The 21,255-nt window shown below is 41.3% G+C and overlaps 1 protein-coding gene across 7 annotated transcripts in view; it reads left to right on the top strand.

The window, feature by feature from the left end:
* CAST (calpastatin) overlaps nucleotides 1–21,255 on the top strand; it is a 113,047-nt gene that overhangs the window by 56,179 nt on the left and 35,613 nt on the right. For 4 of the 7 annotated variants that reach the window (XM_075271755.1, XM_075271763.1, XM_075271747.1 and 1 more), the window contains one exon: nucleotides 1,159–1,218. In XM_075271755.1, coding sequence (XP_075127856.1) covers nucleotides 1,159–1,218 — 60 coding nt within the window. Of the gene's footprint in view, nucleotides 1–1,158; nucleotides 1,219–1,514; nucleotides 1,721–18,275; nucleotides 18,456–18,559; nucleotides 18,570–21,255 lie in introns of those variants that run through there. The other 3 variants (XM_075271780.1, XM_075271788.1, XM_075271798.1) reach the window with 3 other exon arrangements.

The following is a 21,255-nucleotide window of genomic DNA, read 5'->3' on the forward strand; positions in this document are numbered from 1 at the left end:
AGCGACATCCAATTTAGTGTGTCTGTGTCTGGTACTGCAAACCATCCGATTGTAAATGGGGCTGAGTATTGTTTAGCAACTGTACCAGGCATTGTTGTGAGCAATGCAGTGAATGAGGCCCCCAGTCAATAAAATATATGTTGTAATTTGCTGCGAATGGAATAATACTTTAAAGAGAACCTTTCACCATCTCCAATTCAAGCTCTTATCCTCCATTAACAGTGGGCTCTGCCTCACTGATTCGTCCGCCATTCCTGAGCAATCAGTGCTGTTAGTTTTTGTGAAGAGGAGATGAAGGTGAAGAAGATGAAGGCAGCAAAAGCTGCAGTCAGACTCTGTGGGTCTGCTGTCCCTATTTATACCAGTCTATAATGACACCCCAACCAGCATCCTGGGAAAGAATGTGACTCCGCTTATTGCCATTGTGGTGTTTGTTTTCATATTTGTGCTGGACTTTGTGTACCAGTTGAGTTGTGGCTTTACAAAACACCACTACTTCTATGCTGTACTGCCTACGGTAGCTCAGTAGGGACATGCTCATATGATTTTCGTGATGTGTCTAAAAATCCAGCATGGAAATCCAATGCTGGCCTTCGGATTTCTGATATAGGTTTACAATTTGTCTGCAGTTTCACTCAGAACTTGTGAAAACTTAATGCCGAGTGTACAAGGGTAATTCATGTTCACGGATCCCTCATGGATACAAGTCTATGGAGGGTTCTGTTAAAGGGCCTGACAAATAGTATGTTCTGTTTAATGGATCAGTCACACAAGCTGTCTTGGGAATAGATTCATTATTTTTTGTGAGTTGGCCAATAAAAAATGGCTCACACACAGCCATGAAACCCTGTCATGTGAATAAGCCCTTATTGACGTAGACTTCATATGTGTGGTGGAAAATTCCAGACATCTGTGAGCAATGTGGGTGTCCTGTTGGAAACAATGGAAGGTGGATTTCGGTGTGGAATACTCACCTAAATCCTCTAGAGAATTTCACATGTACTAAAAGTTTCTGTCACACCATTTCCATTACATAACTGTTGTGCAATTATTACATATTTCCTATCTACTGTGTATTTTTCTTTTGTATTATACACGACTGTGGACTTGTATGAGCTTAATAACTAATATATTTTCTGTTTTGGTTTTGTTTTATAGAAAAAACCTGGAACCACGAGCGCCAGTGCAAGTACCAGTGCTGCAGCAGCAGCTAGCAAGGTAAGGAAAATACTCTTGGTGTCTACAGAAGGCCACGGATATACGTGGGTATGGTCAAACTTAAATAAGGGGGAAAAGTTCACTCATCTCTACTGCTGCTGTAAAACCCTTCAATTTTTAACTAAACTTCTGAGCAAGAATTTATAATTAAGATATAATATTTATTTTATGTATGCATTTATTTTACTAAGATATTCCTCTATACTAGGAGCACCTGACATTTACTATGTACAGGACAACACAGTATATGCTTTTTCACACATCACCATGGCCTTTGAGGGTTAAGTACTACAGTAGAGTTAGTCACTCCTTTGGGTGGAGATTAAGGTTCTTACTGTTGCAGTTTGGGATGGCCATGTCATGTGTGCATGAGATTTGGGAAGAGCCTTACTACGTAGCAGGCACGGTGGGGTTTGCCAGCACACTGAAAAGAAATTCTGATGTGGTTGAAGTGCAGTTCAGGATATCAGTGAGGACGCAGGGTTTACTCTACAGAAATAAGGTACTTGGTTTGTTTTTTTTAATGCAGCAACGTCAGTCTTGCTGTGTAAGCAGCTGACAGGAGAATAGGATGGTGACGTTTTGCTTTTTTGCAGAATTGATACAAGTTATAGAGACTGTGTCTGAGATGGGAGGGTCCATTGTGTCTACAAAGTAGCCACAAAGTTTTACTTGCATATGCTACACAAAGTTCATACCAAGCTGAGTGACGGAGACGTTCTAGAGACTGTACTTTTATTTACAGGGTGTGGTGTTGTTATTTGCTTATGCCTCCAGTTCCGAACTGTAGAGAAACCACTGACAAGGGTGACCTATGAGATAAAAGCCATATCAGTGTCACTTAGAAGGACGTTGCTTCTGGAAATTTTACTTACAGAGTGTGACATAAGTTATTATTTATAGTGAAGCATAATGAAATGTATTTATTAATTGCTACATTTATAGTGGTCATTGAAACCATAGTGTCCCAGTTTAACCCTTAAAAGGTTTGTTCAGCCCTTTGGATTTTTACCAAAAGCTTAGAATGCTAAAAAATATTAAACTAGTAATACTTACTTTATCAGTCCCCTCCTATGCCACCACTTCCTGGGCCTCTTGCTGGTCTCTGTATCCTAGCCTGCTGCAGTGATGCTTTAACACGGACATGATGCGGCAATGGACACAGCAGTGGTATATGATGGGGCATTGGCAATGGACGGGGCTTTGGTAAAGTGAGTATTACTCTGTTGTTATCCTATAAAACTATATCCTATAAAACATTTGAAGGGACTGAACAACCCCTTTAAACTGGTCATAGAAACAATATGTTTGCAGGCAAATGTCAAAAACAAATGGACACAGTTTGGTTTTTAAACTGCTTAAGCCTTAAACTTAATCCCAGGAGATAAGGAGCACAAGACATGTCAGGCAGCCACTTAACTCAGTGACCCACTAAGAAACAATTATTATCTCAGACCCATGACTAGTCTTAGCAGGAAGTTTGGAAAATACAGAGGAGACCAGTGGAACAAAGCTTGACATCCTGTAATAATAGAATACAGTGATGTAATGGTATAGATGTATACATGTACCAAGCGTGTCATATCATTGTGCACCCCAAATAGATAAATGACAAATTCATGTATGTAAATATAAACCGCTTTAGAATCTGAGCCCAATACAGGGAATAGGACGGCATTCTCTGTATGAGTTATACTGGTGACATATTATAGCAAGTTATAAATGATGTAACCCATATGCATGTTACATCTGACAGTCGTCTATTACTATCCTATGTACTGTACACAGTCAAGCTGTAATCTAGAAATTATAAGGAAGATGGGCTGCAAAGGTAAAGGTGTCCATGCTGTGATGTCATCACCCAAAATTCACGCAACTGACCCTGTGGGAAACAGATCATTGGTGTTCTGATAATTGTAGTCACTGGACTTGTTATCTGTGTAACCATTTATCATGTACATGAACAAGTCATTGTACTTGAGTTGGTTGGTGTCGGCTAAGATAGGATGATATCACAGTTTGGTGGCAATCTCCGTAATCTGATGCGGCTGCAGATTTGTCCACAGTCTGTCTGATCGGTTTGGACCTGACAAGGCTTTTATGCATACAGTAGGTTTAGATCCAGTATTAATAAACCATGTGCTCTATGGTGTATACCGTGTGTGCTGTGGATTTTGGGACTGTGTTAATAGAAGACTGTTTTGACAGCTGTATGTAACATTTGATGAATGAAGGGAAGGGCCGCACACCACAGGCAATGGAGAGAACGCACCCTAAACATGTCACATAGTAACATCTAGTAACACTGAGCTGCAGGGCCTCTACAGTGCACCATCCAAGTGGTGGGCCTTGTTTTACCTGTCTATAACATATAGTATATTCCTGCTCACAGAAAGTGCCGTAATGCTGGGCATTCATTTATTGAATGTCATATTTCATATAAGCTGGACTTAAGATCTTCAATAGCTCTACAGTATTACAGCCGGCATCTGTATATCGGTGAACATAATATAATGGGATATATAAAGCATCTACCATGCAAAAGTGGGTTACTAACTATATCTTTGATTCTGTAATACTGTAAGACTGCCATTGCCTGTGCTACAACATGGCGTGATAATACATTTATTGAGTATTTGTCAAGGAGTTCTTCATTCCACCACTGACTATGGTGTGTTACATTTAGCAGACCTGTGTGATATTCTGCCTCTGTGTTACCAGTTATTTCCCAGTTTAGAACCTGTAATTAGATCATTTTGGGCAACAGAATCCTACACACTACATGTCACGTGACGTCAGCCGCAACATTGACATTTGGGAAATATATAAGCGTTGGTGGCATTGTTGATAAGTTATTACTGGTTTGGCCAGTCAGTTCTTATAGCAAAAAGGAGAACTTTTATGTAGAAACAGTTCTAGTGCTTTGTAACAACTAGCACCCAGTATAGATATATTATATGGTACACAATGGCTGCAGTAACGGGATGACCTGATTTACAATAAAATAGGGTAAACCTCTCAATACTGTATAGTTCCTATAGCTATCATTTAATTCTATGTCATTTGTCTTTTAAAGTCGCCACTGCTTGTAAGGGGTCAGCAACCTATAGAAATGTTACAGAAGCCTTTATGATATGCAAATGATTGTATTTTTTGTCTTATTCAATTGTTTCATATGTTTGATAGTTTCTTTCAGTTGAATTGATACACAGTGCTAGGTGGTTACTGTCATGTTAAGTGGTACAATATGCTTGGTGGTTGCAGCTCACCATTGGTGGATTAATACTATTGAGTGGTTGTATGACCCCAACTTTACTTTTAGATATAGTGGTCCTTTACTAAGAGCCAGAGGACTGGGCACCAAACCTGAAGGGTCAAGTTGTACCTAAAGATAGATTTTGGCTTCCAGTCGAACCTTCCATGTGGGTCTTTGGGAGGCTACCCTCTGCTAAACCATACTAATTTTACTTGTGGGGCTGTGCCATCCATTTATTTATTTTTTTTTTTAGTATTTTTCATTTCACTGTGGGTTCTTGTAACCACTGAGCTGTTACCCTTCACATAATCACCTCCTGACCACTCACAACTCCGTACAAACAGATGTGTACACGGTCCACTAGTTTTTATTTTCAGATGACCTGGTGGTCTAAGCTTTTAGCCCAAGTCGAGTAACAGTGTAGTAACTCCATTGCACTTGCACCTCATCATACGTGCTGCATATGTTTCCACACTTTTGCTTCCTTGGCTTGCAATAGAAGGATTCACTACAACTACTAGGCCCATGGTTTAGCTAGTTGCAGACGCTTTCCTATCATCCATAACTCTAACCCAGGGGTCCTCAAACTTTTTAAACAGTGGGCCGGAGGCAGAGCAGGTCGCACAGACATCGGGAGCGGTGACCTCCAATAGGTAAAGTGAAGTGCACTCCATGGCCTGGCCCGAGCTCCCCAGGAGCTTCATTATAAATGCACGCCTGCCGGCATTGTCGGCGGGGCCAGACAGAAGTGCTTGGCGGGCCGCATGTGGCCCTCGGGCCGCAGTTTGAGGACCCCTGCTCTAACCCATTCTCACATTGGGTAATTCTTCATGGGCTTTCCTATTTAACCACCTGGGCAATTAATACACAATGTTTTTTGGCCTGTATGTTTATTGGATTATCAAACATAATAAACTCTCAATCAGACTGACAAATGTGTTCTCTCACGATCTCCTGAGATCCACCAGTCCCACTACTAGCATACACTTTCTCCTACCACAGGTGCTTTTATAGTGCTCCGCTATTCCTACCTTCCTCATACTATCCATTCCTCTTATCGCTGCCACGGCCTGTCCGCTTGCTGCTTGGCAGCTGGTTACAGGTCTTTCCTCTGCTCCTTCACAGACTAATTCACTGGCATATCATCCACTTAATGCACACAAATGACACCTAATATACTCTTAGGCTGTATTCACACAGAGTAACGCCAGGCGTCTTTTGTGTGCTTTTTGCACATAGTGCCGCGTTAACGCCGCGCTATTTTGCGGTGGCGTTGACCGGCGTTAACGCGGCGCTACGCGGCGTTAACGCGGCGCTATGTGCAAAAAGCACTCAAAAAACGCCTGGTGTTACTCTGTGTGAATACAGCCTTATAGATGTGATACCGAAAAGTATCACAGCAGTAGCATGCACACATTCATATTTATGTTTATTTCTGTGGTCCCATGTCCATGAGTCTACTTTTTACAGACCATGTGGGGACTCATCTATAGTCTCATCTATAGTCTCATCTATTCAAGTGATAGAGTCCATAGAAAACGTACAGTGCACATGGAGGCAAAGAACCCACATACAACTACGGTTATGTGCATGTAGTCTGACTGACATCTAAGAGCTCGCACTGACCCACAGGTGAACAGGTGAATCCCTCGGTGGGCCCCTGTCCCAGGTATGCCCTCAGCTCACCCTGGCATGGCACATTACACTTATTGGACTTTATAGAGTTACTCATTATACTGTATCTCAAGTTATGCCTCAGTATAATATTTTGGGTTGACTACTTAAGCTATCCAGGTTATTTTTCTATAGTGTTGATACACTGAGACCTTCAGATGACACCTAAGTGCAGAGTCAGGCTACCCATTGCCCTTTCTCCCTGGCCCCCATCTACACAGTCAGGGAGCCTTCACACGGAGTAAACGCGCATTTATTTTTGCAAAGTACACGTGTAAAAATAAGACTTCCATTGACTTCAATGATATTTTTTTACACGTGTAAAAATACGCCTGTAAAATGTCATTGAAGTCAATGGGAGTCTTATTTTTACACGTGTACTTTGCAAAAATACACGCGCGTTTACTCCGTATGAAGGCTCCCTCACACTGCAGGGGCCAATCGTAATTGCAGTGTCTTTCTGCTGCCTGAGGCCTGCTGCTCTATGAAGACCCGTCCCTGGCCCTCAGAGCTATCAGGGCCCTAGTTCAAAGCAAAAGCTTAATACGACCCCAGGGCAGAAACAATCTGAGGCAAGAGCTACATAGTATTCTGCTACAGAAAACTACATTCATATTGGCATTTTAGGAATTTGTGAACAAGTGTCAGATAATATTTGCATGTACATTGGGGCTGAATGGTGGCCCTAGGCACCCTGTCTGACATTGGCTACTCCTCCTGTAAATTGACATCCTATAAAACTTTGTGCTATTGTCAACTATTCTCACAATATATGGCAATACTGATACATGCAGCAATTTTCCAGTCCCTTTTAAAAGTGTCGGTTAAAGGTGCACATATTTAGTGGTGCACTAAACAAAGTGGAAACATTGTATTTCAACCTAAACCAGCAATAAACACTTTTGTTAAACTCTCATATACATAATATTTTGATAGTGGGAACCTGTGGTCAGCCATGTCTGCTATCCCTCTCATACTCATCCCATAAGTCAGTACAATGGCGGGGGTTTTAGGTTTATTTTAGTTACATAGTAGATGAGGTTGGATAAAGACATTAGTCCATCAAGTCCAACCTATAACCCTACAATCCCTACAGTGTTGATCCAGGGGAAGGCAAAAACCCCATGAGGCTCATTGTCTGCAGTATACAATATATTTTAACTATTTCCTCTTCTATTACTGTCCCTTCAGACTACACATCACTCTTGATTAGTTTTGGCTGAGATTTTGTGTCTTGTGCAAGGTGATGTGAAAGTTTGAGAAGGTATTATTTCCCTAGGGTAGGCTCAGTCCTGGGTGGGGAGTGTTCTTAGACATATTTCAGCAGTACCTTTCCCAGGTGTGGTTCAGCATTCTCAAAACAGTAAGTAACTTTGGAAACCTATCATTTATATATAGCTTCATATTTATTGTTTCACAGAGTTTCAAGGGCAATTTTAGGTTGTACACAGTTCTGTTTCTATTTGTGCCATTATACATCAGGTAACAGTATGTAAACAAATGCGGTATTGAGTAGGTGGAAACCTCCAAGCATTGCTGCAGTACGATATCTCATTATGGAAATCTATGCCTGATGAAGGGTATCTACTCAAAACATGTACAACTGAACATCTATACTGAACACTGGCAATGTACATGGAAAAGCTATATCCATGCAGTGTTTAACATGATGATGATAATAATAATAAGGATGATGATAAAAACTCAAATTAAGAAGCAAACCCAGAACTGTTGTGCTGCTCAACTCTTTTCCTCTTGGATTGAAATTTTTTTAGGAAAGTGGTCGGTCCCTTCTTGAACGTGCACCCTGTCGCACACAATTCTTGGGAGAGTGCTGCCTGGGCTTTCTAGTATCATTGGTGTATTGGGAGGCTCCATTTATAGAAAGTGACAAGCAAAGTACAGAATGGGGGATGGAGGGCCTTGCGCCAAAGATGAACCACGTCAACACACATCTATGCCAGAAAACTAATTTGTTGATTGCCCCCATTGTGTACCGAATGCAGTTATAACTGCACATATTAATTCCAGACTTTCTCATTACTGGCCTTGTTGGCATCAAAACGTCATGGCCAGTATTGGGGAACAGCCTGGTATTAATCAGTGTTGCACTTACTTTTAGGCTGAGTGTCCATTAACACAAAGAAAAATGGTGAGGAATTTGGTGTGGAATTTCAGCGCTGTAAAAAAAAGCCTCCCATTGACTTCAATGGGTTCCTTTTACTGCCAGCTAGGCTTTTTTTTCAGCACTGAAATTCCACACCAAATTCCTCACCATTTTTCTCTGTGTGAATGGACTCTAAGGCCCCACATAGCAAGCTGCAGCAGAAAAGTGATGCGGGAAGAACCGTTGTGGCAATGCATCGCCGTTTTTCCTGTCTTGGTTTTCACAGAAAGTCCGTAGACTTGCCTCTGCAGACTTTATGCTTCAATTATACCTGACATGCTGCAACTTCCAAAACTGTGATGGTTTTAGAAATCGCAGCGTGTCGGCTGTTCATATTTTCCCACAATGTGTGGTTGGGATTTTCTAGAAACCCATCCACTTTGCAAGAACTCTAAAGCACTGCATTTTTTTGTGGCGTTTATGCCACATGATTCCCGGACCTTAGGCTGTGTTTACATGGTGCTTCTACTCCAAAACATGTACAAAAATGCCTTTGTTTATACAGGGTGTCCGGAAAGTAAGTACACAAAATGAAAGGATGGCCATTAGCCGGTATATGAAGCGTTTTTTATTAATGAACATGTGACCGGAAAAGCACCGCTGTGGCGCTGAAGATAGACCGAGATGTCGGATTCCTTTCCCTCGCTGCGCCATGTGAAAGGAGAAACGAAGAGGATAAAGCGCTTTAATGGGAAATCAGTTTAATCGCTGTTACTTATTTACAAGAATTGTTTGAAGTGCTGGCCGCCTTCCTCGATGCAAGCAATGCAACGCTGGGAGATGGATTGACGCACCCGATCACAGACTCCTGGCATGGCACTCCCCACAACGAACACAGCCTGGATGCGGTTCACGAGCTCTTTGCGGGTTGGCACAGGCGTGCGTACACAACGGACTTGACATGTCCCCACAAGAATTACTGTTACACTCACAACTACAAGCTACTAAAGTGCCGCCACGGTACATTTCCAGTCACATGTTCATTAATAAAAAACGCTTCATATACTGGCTTAAGTCCACCCTTTCATTTTGTGTACTTAATTTCCAGACACCCAGTATAAGAACTGCATTGTTTCTGAAAAATCCATGCAGTTTTTAAAACTTGTCAAAACTTTGCCTTTCTCGACCACATGCATTTTTCAGAAAGGCTTGGTTTTTAAATAAAAACAGTCATTTTTGTATGTTTGGGGCAAAATTGTGCTATGTAATCCCAGCCTTAAAGCAAAGCACTTGTGGCCCCAGAATTGTGTGCAGTAATAACTGCATTTGGTGCATGGTATGTCACCCCACTTATTCTTTAAAGAAATTTAGGAACAAATTAAGGACAAGTTTTCTCATTTCCCTTGTTAAAGTGGTGTGTCCCTTCACAGGCAGTCTAAGGATGGGAACACGTTACATACTAGCAGCAGGTTAGCAGTCACAAAATTGCCAGCAGCAAACCCGCTGCAAATTACTGTAGCATTGTAGTGGATGCTATTTCAAATGAGCATGCAGCATGTCACGTATTATTGTATGTTCAGCCACAGATTTCAAGCTTTCCAACATACGTTCGTATCACATTGAAAGCAATAGGTAAAAAAGCCTCCCATTCAGTTCAATGGGTAGCGCGCGTAATACTGAACCTATTGAACTCAATGAGATACTGTTTTACTGCGCTCACTCTGTGAACGTGTTTATGTGTCAGAATGAGCGGAGTGTTAACTGTGTGAAAGCAGCCTCAGACTGTGCAGGGTCACATACCTTTAACAGGTAACACCCAGTTGTAAATGTATTAATAAATAAGCATATTTATTAAAACATTTGTGTTAGAAGAGCTGACCAGCATGGCCAGACAATGCAGCAACAACACATGTCCAAATCCCCATCCCCAATGAGATACAGTAAATGTGTTATTTTGGTGGTGGGGGTATTTTGGCTCTTTTGATGCGTGTGGTTGTCACACTGTCTGGCCATACCTGAGAGGTAATCTATAATAGCTAATTTCTTCTTTAGAATCCCTTGAATGATTTGCTTGTGTCAGAGTTCTTGTCTTTGAGAAAACTTGAGAATTCTTGCAGAAAATTATTTTGGCACAATAATGTTTGTCGTCCTCTCGATACAATTGCATTTTCCTCTTATTTTGTATTGCCAGAAACAAATAGCCGTAATGAAATCTGCAGATTATATTATAATACCATAGTATAGCATTTAACAACTCTGTTCATTTCATTGTGAATTTTACATTCCAAAGACGGACGATCTACCAGGAAATTATTAAAAAATAAATATATAATATAATAAATATATATATATATATATATATATATATATATATATATATATATATATATATAGTTGAGTGGCATTGGAGGCCTAAGGCTGAATTCACACAAATACAGTATCGTACAAAACGGCAGTGAGAAATGTACTTTTTTCATGCCCCTTTTGCACCAGAGGGATGCCCGTTTTGACAAATCCCTTATACAGTCCGGACTGTCAACAAAATGAATGGATTTTAATGCATCTATGTGATGTTATGATGTTCGTATGGCTGTGGGCTAAAGCTTCAGGCTGCACTACTGAAAGATACTGATGATATGTTGCCTTCTGATTTTCGTCAACTGCAGTGGAGTCAGGGGAGTTACTTACACTGTGGACTTACAGAAGACCTTTCACCAATTCTAGTTCTGCTCCACTGATTTCAACATAGTTGGAATTTTCTCTCTAGTTTCCACCATTCCCCATCAACAAGCACAGTTAGTTTTGGTGCCTGATGTGCTACTTAAAGAGGACCTTTCACCACTTGGGGCACATGCGGTTTTATATACCGCTGAATTCAGCGCACTGTCGGCTTTCACGATCTGTGCCCCCGGTGAAGTCAGTCAGTCAGGAACGCCCTTCCTCACAGTAGCGCCTGTAGCGCTGTACTGTGAGAGCGGGGAGGAACGTCTCCCAAGTACTCATCTATGGACAAGTACTATCAGGAGGGGAGGGAGGCACTCTCACAGTACTGCGCAATAGACATCAGTGGAACAGCAGCTATTAAATCATGTAAAAAGCTGGATTTGTTGGAGAAGGTGACAGGCCCTCTTTATGGGCACATTGTCATGTTTCATTGATACATGTTTTGGATGTGCCAAGTTAGGTTTGTCCAATTTGAGGTTGATCAGGATCTTGATGGTATTTCATTCCTCTCTTGCAGTATGTAACTGTGCCAGCTGCAGCTCTCTCTTTAGTATCTCTACATTTCGCACTATTCTCTTGTCGATTGCTCACCCACCACCTGTTGCTTTCTTGAGCTCTGTCCTGTTTAGTAAAAAGAAGTCTTGAAATAACTTGTGTAATTACTATGCCTCGCAGTTGAAAAGACTGAATGTAAACTGTAGGCCTTGTTCCACAGAGCATTATTGGTGTATGTCATGCCATGGATTTAATTCTTTGCATTGAAAACAAATTTGGTAAACACTTATTGTGACGTACAGTAGATCTGTTTACTGCCAGGGCTCCACGTAGTGTAAACACCGCGATTTAGCCCCAGTAATGCGTTTCTACTGCATTTTTTTTCCCACAGCGCTCTTTGACTACTGCACGCTACGTGGGGCCTTAGCCTCGGGGAGGGGGGGGGGGGGTCGGGTTGTTCCGGGATGTATATATTGATGACCTTTCCTAGGATAGGTCATCAATACGTGATTAGTGGGGGTCCAACAGCTAGAACCCCACTAGTCAGATGGTTGGAGAGGCCTCAGCATTTGAGTGAGCTATGCAGCCTCTTCACTGAATACCAAGTACAGCTCTATACGTATTTAGGGGCTGTGCTTGCCTTGTTCACTTAAAAAGGACTGAGCTGCTAGGTAGTGTGCCATGTGAATGATGAATGCGGCATCACTTGTGACCACCTTGGCCTCTTCAAATCACAGATCTGCAGGGGTCCCAGGTATTGGAACCCCACCGGTCACATATTGATTACCTATCCTAAAAATTTGTAGGTCCCAGAAACCCTCTTTAGGCTAAGACCCCACATAGTAGGCTGCAGCAAAAAAGCGCTGCGGGAAAAAAACGCAACATGTCATGGTTTTTCCCACATTGCTTTTCACAGAAAGTCTGCAGAGGATTCCTCTGCAAACTTTCTGCTTCAATTATACCTATAGGGAATCCGCCGGTGTTTCCGTAGGTATAATTGAAATGCTGCAATTTCCAAAACCGCAGTCTCTCCGCTGTGCGTATTTTCCCACAATGTGTGGAAGGGATTCACTAGAACAGTAAAGTGGGGTCACGTCACATAGGGCCCCGGCCTTAAATGCAACATACTGTACTTGTGGATTTTCAGTGGGAAATCTGCACTAAAACTATGCAATGAATATACCGTCTGTGAACATGGCCTAAAGGTAATGTATATAGTATGTTTTTATTTTGGCTACAACCTGATTTTCCTGTAGTGAATTAAAAAACAGACCTTCAAAACTGCACTGTGGGAAAATGCTGTTGGATTTATTATTTTATGGTAAGCAATAAACCCTGACATTTTCTATCGATTGCTTCTAGGGTGTAATACCACAGAGGGTTGTAGGGCTCGGGTAATGGCTGTATACCATCACACACCTACGTGCACTCACTCACTAAGCTTTTCAGTCAAATTTCTCCCCCATAACATTTACATAGTATATTATTGCTGGAATATTACTAGTACTATTCAGGAATATACCATTATTGTGCCATAAATTATAGTAAAATATTACTACTACTCTATCTTGCTATTTTTAATGCAATTGTAGGAGATGTCCCTAATTTTTTTTCTGTATGAAAACATGTGTCTGCATGTAAGAACTATGGATGCATTTGTACATTCCTGTATTTTAGTTTTTTCTTTGCCATTGATGTCAGTAAGTAATAATGGCCCATGTAAAGCGTTTTCTGACTGCACGTTATGAGATCCCATTCCACTTTAGCTCTAAATACACAAGTCTTGCACAAACCTGTTTTACGTCTACGTGACAGCATTTTATCCTAAATCTGGACATACACCTAATATAGCTGTAGGCCAAACACTCAACTGGTTTCCTCCACTGACCTCCCCAAATATAGACTTGGGACTTGGATCAGCTGGACATATATTTTTGCTGAATTTGGAAAAGGGAGGACAAATCGCTACCGGGCATTTTTTACCTGGACTTATCTCCTGGGAGAATAAAGGGTCGATTGTGTTAGAATAAAAAAAAAAATGTCTGTTCCTTGCTTGCCTGCCATGACAGTGACAATTGGAGGACCCAGTACACATGCAGTAATACACGTTAGATTATTGACGGATTGTTTCTAAAACTGGAAAACCTCTGAGACATTTGGCGCTGCACAGAGAAGTGTATATGTGTATGCAGTATAGAATAAAGCTTCAGGAGACTTTCCTGTACATTACTCTTCCACTTTTTGTAAAGAGAATTTTTATAAATCTTTCAAATAAACCTCCATACCCATTTACTTCCTGTTGATGATCTACTGTAAGATTAGAGTGGGTGTTACTAAAAACATTGCTGGGGGCTCTTGAGGTTGTTTTGACTAGTGTTGGCATTCCTTATGGTTTTCTGCCTGTGCATGTGCATTATACAGTGAAATAGAAGGGAACAAACGTAGCCTGTAAAGTATATCTATGTATATGGTCTTAAGACTGCATTGTATTTTTATATGATGACTACAAGTCCTGACCAGAGCTCTGGATCTATGCAGGTGTTAGTTAACACATTAGACCCACAGATGGGCCAGAACTCTTAGGCCACAGCCCCACACTGCGGAAACGCAGCTTTTTTTGTTGCAGGTTTTGCTGCGTTTTTTAGAGCCAAAGCCAGGAGTGGATTAAACAGAAGGAAGAAATATAAGAACTTCTTAGTTATTTCTCATTCCTTTTGAACCATCCTTGGCTTTGGCTCAAAAAAATGCAGCAAAATCTGCAACAAAAGAAGCTGCGTTTCCACAATGTGGGGCCTCAGCCTTAGGGAGCCTTCACACGGAGTATACGCTCCACTCATTCTTAACGTAAAACTTGTTCAGAATGAGCGGAGCGTATACTTCGTGCGATGGCTCCCTTAAGGCCAGGGCCTCACGTGGCGGAAATGCTGCAGGAAAAAATGGACACACTGCGATTTCCAAAATAATCGCGGTTTTAGAAATTGTATTAGTTATATCTACAGTAACTCCAGCGGTTTCCCTATAGGTATAATTGAAGCAGAAAGCTGTGGGAAAATCCACGACGCGTTGCCGCCTCAATTTTTCCTGCAGTGCTAGGGGGCGCTACGTGAGACCTTAGCCTAAGGCTACATTAAGAAGACTGAGGTGCAAAATAGCCGCTAATAACATCAATTTTTCATAGGCGTCTTTTACCCGAGGGGCATCCCTTTTCACCAATCCCCCATACATTTTAGTGCATGGAGGATCCGTGAAAACAGTAAAAAAAAAAAAAAAAAGGACTTGACAATGGACTGTGAAAATAAGGGCCATATGAATAGCTCCCTTGTTTGTAACTTTAGGCCCACTGTTGTACCTGCAGAGAGATAATAAGGCTTTGGGCAGAGCCCCAGATATCTACCGATTTGGGAAACAAAAAGTGTATGCAGGTACAAGCAAGAGTTAGTGGTGTAAAAAACCTCTACAGAAATCACAATGTCTGCCTTGTATCTCCTGTATTATACTGTGCAGTCTAATAATATCAGGGCTGAGAAACAGCTGTCTAAGAAAGTGATGAATATGCAGAATACAGTGAGGTGTCTCGTGTATTGCCAGACTCTTATCTGTGTTTTCCTGGACACTTCTCTCTTTCTTGCATCACGGCCCTGATTTGTAGACAACAGAAGAGTTCACATTCTTAACCTTTACTTCAGACCAAAGAGAAAAAGCTGTTCTGTCAGGCAAGGGTGTGTCTGCGAGGCTCCGACCTCCTCCCATGAAATCCACATGTCATGAGTCAGACAGCTATTGTGTCAGTTGTTAGGCAACCCTGTAATATTTTGCATCAAGATATGTCACACTGAACAGCAAAGGTACATCCTGCTCTTCTCTGCTCATGCGCTGATGCAGTATATACTGTATATGCTGGTATATACCTGCTTTGTATTCGCAGGTATGACGTATGTGCAACAAAGAAAGGTACACAGACATATATATACTCTTATAGGAACCCAACGTATAGTATAAGTGTGTAGGTTTGGCATACTGTTGATAGGTTTATACTTGGATAACTTTTGTTTTATAGCAGGGAGCAGTACAGCCTGCTACTCTATTCATCACCATAGAAAACTGTTATATGGTTAGTTTTGCCCTCAGACTTAGGCCTTATTCACACATCAAGGTTTTGCATTAGTATTTGTAAGTCCAAACCAGGAGCTCACTGAAAGCAAAGAACAGGAGTAAATCTTTACATTCTATCTTATCTTTGTGTCTTTCTCTCCATTTGTAGTTTTGGCTTACAAATCCGTATGTATGAGCAAGGGCTAAGGCTATTTTCACACAAACGTGCAAAATGGCCATGAAAAATGTACATTTTTTTTCCACAGCCGCCTTACACCCAAGGAGTAGAGTACGCATTTCCAGGTATTTCAGTGTATGGAGGGTTCCGTAAAAATGGACAAAAATAGGTAATGAGCCTCGTGACCTACCGTATATAATTAGCTCTTTGTTAGAACAGACTGTTAAAATATCGGTCATGTGAATAGCCCCCCATTCACATGAATACATTTTATTGCAGCTGTCTGATGCAGATTATAACGTTCATGTGAATAAAGGGTAAGGGCTCTGTTCATATCTATGCTTCTATTATAAATGGAAACCACAAAAGACACCAGCTGTGTCCGATGGGACACATTGACTTATAATGGGGTTGTGTTTTGTTTTGGGGTTTTTTTGTTGTGTTTTGCAATGATTCAGTGATGATGGAATCTGTCATAGATATTGCTGTCAGATCCTTAACTTAGGTGCGAACAGAACCTATTATACCGTATATACTCGAGTATAAGCCGAGTTTCTCAGTACAGTCTTTGTGCTGAAAAAGCCCGCCTTGGCTTATACTCAAATCATTACAGCAATATTATAGTTACAGACCCAGCATACAGACACTGGGGCGGGTGCCGGGCCCGCAGCAGCACCACGTGGCGATGCTGTTCATTTCAAACTGCAAAAGTACTTACGGTACTTCTGCTAGCAGGCCTGGAACACAGACTCCTCCCCCCACTTCGACCCCCCCCCCCCACTCCCCCCCTGCTCTATCACACACAGGGTAACGTGGCCATGTAACCTCAGGCCCGCGTGTATCTGTGTTCTGGGCCTGCTAGCAGAAGTACCGTAAGTACTTCTGCAGTTTGAAATGAACAGCATCGCCACGCTCCTGTGAGCCTGGCGCCCGCCCCGATGTCTGTATGCTGGGTCCGTTTGTCGGGTCTGTAGCTTTAATGGCGCCACCCTGCTCCAGAGTGGTCGCCATGGCAACCGACACCTCTGCTGTAACTCTTACAGAGGTAATTCTGGAGCTCATGAGCTCCGGCATCTCCGCTGTAAGAGTTACGGCGGAGATGCCCTCCGCGGGTGGTACTTGAAGTACCACAATCTACTTTCCTGTCCACATGTTTTGTGCGGGCAGCGCGCGACACGCACACGGACCCCATTATAGTCTATGGGGTCCATGTGCTTTCACTGGCACACCGCTTGCAAATGAGTTTGATAGTCCATTCGGGGGGGGGGGTCCCCATGTGAACTTCCCGAACGGATTACCAAATGCAGATGTGAACCAAACATAAGAAGTACATTGTATGGCTTATTATACAGGAAGATACATTTAGACAAGCTACATTTCAAGCAGCTGTATGGAAGGTTCAACCGTGGAAAATTTCTGACACATACTTGGGTATATTCCAAGAAGCTGTCACTCATCGTAGGACCATTATTGAATAATCAGAAAGACCTTTTAGTGGACTGAAATAGAAAGTCTTTGTTGTATTCAAAGTCCAGGGCTCTAAAATAGTAAAGGTTATATTAAAAACTAAAACTGATAGCATACTTTTCGCCTACATTCACACAATAATGCAAATCATCTTATAACGGCTGCATTATATTCACTGTATGTGAATGGCGGCTATTCACGTCACCGTTTTTTTGATGGACATTCAAAAAATTGGTCATGTCCCATCATTGATCCCATCCCATTGGTCCCATCATTGATCATGAATCTGTGAAAAATAGCAGTGGTAGAAAATGGCCATAAAAATGTACATTTTTCAATGTCGGGTGAATCTAGGCTTAGTCTACAAGTACATGTGGGAAAAAAAACCCAGGCATTAAAAATAGATGAAATAATAGATGTCAGTTTTTAACATTGGTTTTGCATCAGTGTGCCATTTATTCTTCATGGGTTTTCTGGCCATGTGTCAGTTATTAATGTTTTTAACTGTAAGAAAAAAAATCAAAACTGATCAACTTAAAGGGATTGTCCAGACTATTATTTTATTTTTTATAGCTCGGGGGAAGTGAAAAAAACAAAAACAAAAAACCAAACAAACATCCTCACCTCTCCCTTCGTGCTCCAGGGCCTCCCAATGCGGCCGGTCCTGCAGTTCCTTCATTGTCTTAGTAGTCTGTTACCATAGAGACACATAGGTTTGCAAACAAGCTGTAGACACTAATGTAAGAAAATTATTTAATCAACTATTTGCAAAGTTGTTTCATATTTCATGCACTGGAGCAATAAATAATGTAGTAAGCTCTTACCTCCATACTGGCAGGCCGTAGTCTTAGAAAACAGGATGCTGAGATGATAGGACACGATTTATAATGTCACGTACTGCACTATATGGCCCCTGAAGATAGAGATTTCTCTACAGTCAGTTTAAGGTGACTTGATCTTTTCATATTACATTTCTTGCTGACAACTATTACATAGCTATTCTGCTGCTGTGGTCTCCTATTTATACACACATCCATGTAGTCACTCACTCCATTATCACCCATGATGCTCCAGTGACAGCTGTTTGGTGGATTCTGCATAGGGCTTAAGCCTACTTCGAGCATTTCCCTTGCTGTCTGCATGGTATTGCGGTAAATAGACTACTTTCAGCGATTGTAACAGTGTTGGAGAAGTGGCGGCAGGTCATAACCTCGTCCAGTCATGGCATGTGGGCACAGCATTTTGTAAGTGTGTGGGATGTCCTGTACTTCATATACTTGGAACTGGATTTGGAACTTGGAAGCAAACTCATTCATTTATACTTGTGCTTATTCACTGTGTGTGGAAAAAATAGCAGGGTAAGGAGAGACCAAAAATAGCACCTTAAAGCGTACCTAAACTTTCTGATAACGTTACAGGATAAGCTGCCATGGGTGTATACATGAAGGGTAACTCTTTCTGCTCAATATGTGACTTGCTTTCTGCTGATTTTAGCCATTTCCCCCTCTGCAGACTGTCAGAATTTCTAATTCTCAGTTGTTTCTGAGCTAGTCTGTGAATGTTAGCTGCTATAATGTCTCCGTTGGGCTGACATTACAGCTATTCCTGTCGCCTTTTGAGCCGCAAACAAGATTATCTTCTGATGGAATGGGAAATATAAAGCAGGGCTGTGGAGTTGGAGTCAGGACCAATTTTGGGTTAAAGTCGGAAAAAATTACCAGCTTTAAAATAAAATTATTTTTAATTATATTATAAAATAATTAATAATTGTTTAATTAAATGCATAGTTTGTTTTATATGTACTTTCACAGAAATTCAGTTTAGTGAATTAGAGAATCTTTACTTCCACTGACTGACTATGGCTGTCAACCATCTATGAAGGAGTTGAGGTTAAGCTGTGAAAAAATAGGCCAAACTACCAAATCCGACTAAATCAGCCCTAATATAAAGGAAGCAATTATACATCTCTGTTCTGCTAAGTCTACTAACGGAAATTACAACAAGATATGCAACAAGAAACACAGCTTTTCTGTAATGTGTGCCCTTACCCTTAGGCTGTATTCACACAGAGTAACGCCAGGCGGTTTTTTGTGTGTTTTTTGCACTTCGCCGCGTTAACGCCGGGCAACGCCACCGCATAATAGCGCGGCGTTAACGCCGCGTATATGCGGCGTTAACGCGGCACTATGTGGCGTTAACGCGGCGCTATGTGCAAAAAGCACACAAAAAACGCCTGGCATTACTCTGTGTGAATACAGCCTTAGGGCGCATTCACACTGAGTAAACGCTAGCTTATTTTGTAGATTAAAATTACACTTGTAAATTTTGCTATCCCATTGACTTCAATGACATTTTACAGGCGTATTTTTACAGGCATATTTTTACAGGCGTATTTTTACACTTGTAAAAAAATATCATTGAAGTCAATGGGATAGCAAAATTTACAAGTGTAATTTTACTCTACAAAATAAGCTAGCGTTTACTCAGTGTGAATGCACCCTTAGGCTGCAACCGGCCTGCCATGAATTAAAAGCACAGGCTGCACACAGGAGACACAGGGGTGCCATTAAATGAATAGGAACCACGGAAGCACAGGCTGCAGAATAGGACAGGAATAGGACCTGTCCTATGTGATGCGGCCCAGACTGTCGGCCCACACATGGGACTATGAAAATCATGGTCGTGTGTATGGGTCAGTGTGCTATCTGTGAAATACATGGGTAGCACACTGACGACGGCCACTGTCGTCTGCAAGGGGCCTTAGACAGCCCTTGATTAAACAGTAGAACTTTCTCTCAGTAAGCAGCAGACTGAGAAGAGACTTAAGACAGTTTAGGAGGAAGGGGGCGACACGGCCATCAAAAACAGAAAAAGCAAACATTAACGGATTTGTCATAATCTATTAGATCTGTCAAAAACATCATTGTTGTGTGAATAAGGCCTTATATTTCATGTACCTTTTCAAATGACTCTAGGCTTTGACTTAAGAAACTGTACCAGATTTTGCAAAATCTGAAACAAAAATTCAGCTTTTTGGCACTGTTCAACCTCAGGAAAAAGTGTCTGATAGGATGGTGGGACTGCCAGCAAGGAAGGCATGAGATAGGGTCAATGTACACAGAGTTTTTTGGCGAGGATTTTGACGTTGACTCTGCGTCAGAATCTGCCGCCAAAAAAACACCTCACCATAGAGTTCTATGTATTCTGCTAGCTTTTTTTTTTTCTGCTACTGGATTTTTTCCGCTAGTGGAAAAAAAAAAGCAATATGTCCTTTCTTCTGGCGGATTCTGCCTGAAAGAACCAACAAGAGTCAATGGGAGGAGGAAAAAACAAAAACTAAAAAAAAAAAACCCAAAAACCGCTTCAAAAAACCATTTCCTAATTCCTGAAGTGGATTTTTTTCCTCGCCAAAATCCTCTCCTAAAAACTCCATGTGCATCGACCATTGGGGTCCGTTCACATGTAGGAAAATGGTGAGGAATTTGGTGTGGAATTTCAGCACTGAAAAAGGAAAACAGAAAAAGGAACCCATTGAAGTAAATGTTTTCAGCACTGAAATTCCACACCAAGTTCCTCACCATTTTCCTCTGTGTGAATGGCACCTTAGAGTATCAGAGGCACTACATTTTTTACTTACTTTCCATATGCTGTGTCTTTATATTTCTGTTTAACTTGTGAATATTTCCCCCTATTTCTGAAAAGTTCCAATTTTAAAATTTAAGATTTTTTTTTTCCTTGTGGAAAAATGTATGTGGCATTGGTATTGCAGTGACAGATGCTTCAGTCATAAGGTCATTTAAGGACTTTACATCCAACTAGGTTTTCTGAGAGCACTGTCTGATATTTTGCTTGTACATTAGGTTATAAACATAAAAGAGTAATTTAGAAATGTAAAACTTTTGAGAATGTAAAGAATCTCAGCTAAAACTAACAATAGGGCTCAAAAGCAAGAAAAGTGTATTTGTGTTTGAGTTCTTCTATATTCAGCTTTGGTGGTCAAGCTGATGTTCATGTACGTTCTATACAGTGTTATATGCATCTGAG

The sequence above is a fragment of the Leptodactylus fuscus genome, chromosome 1 (genome assembly GCF_031893055.1).
Source record: "Leptodactylus fuscus isolate aLepFus1 chromosome 1, aLepFus1.hap2, whole genome shotgun sequence".
Lineage (NCBI taxonomy): Eukaryota > Metazoa > Chordata > Amphibia > Anura > Leptodactylidae > Leptodactylus > Leptodactylus fuscus.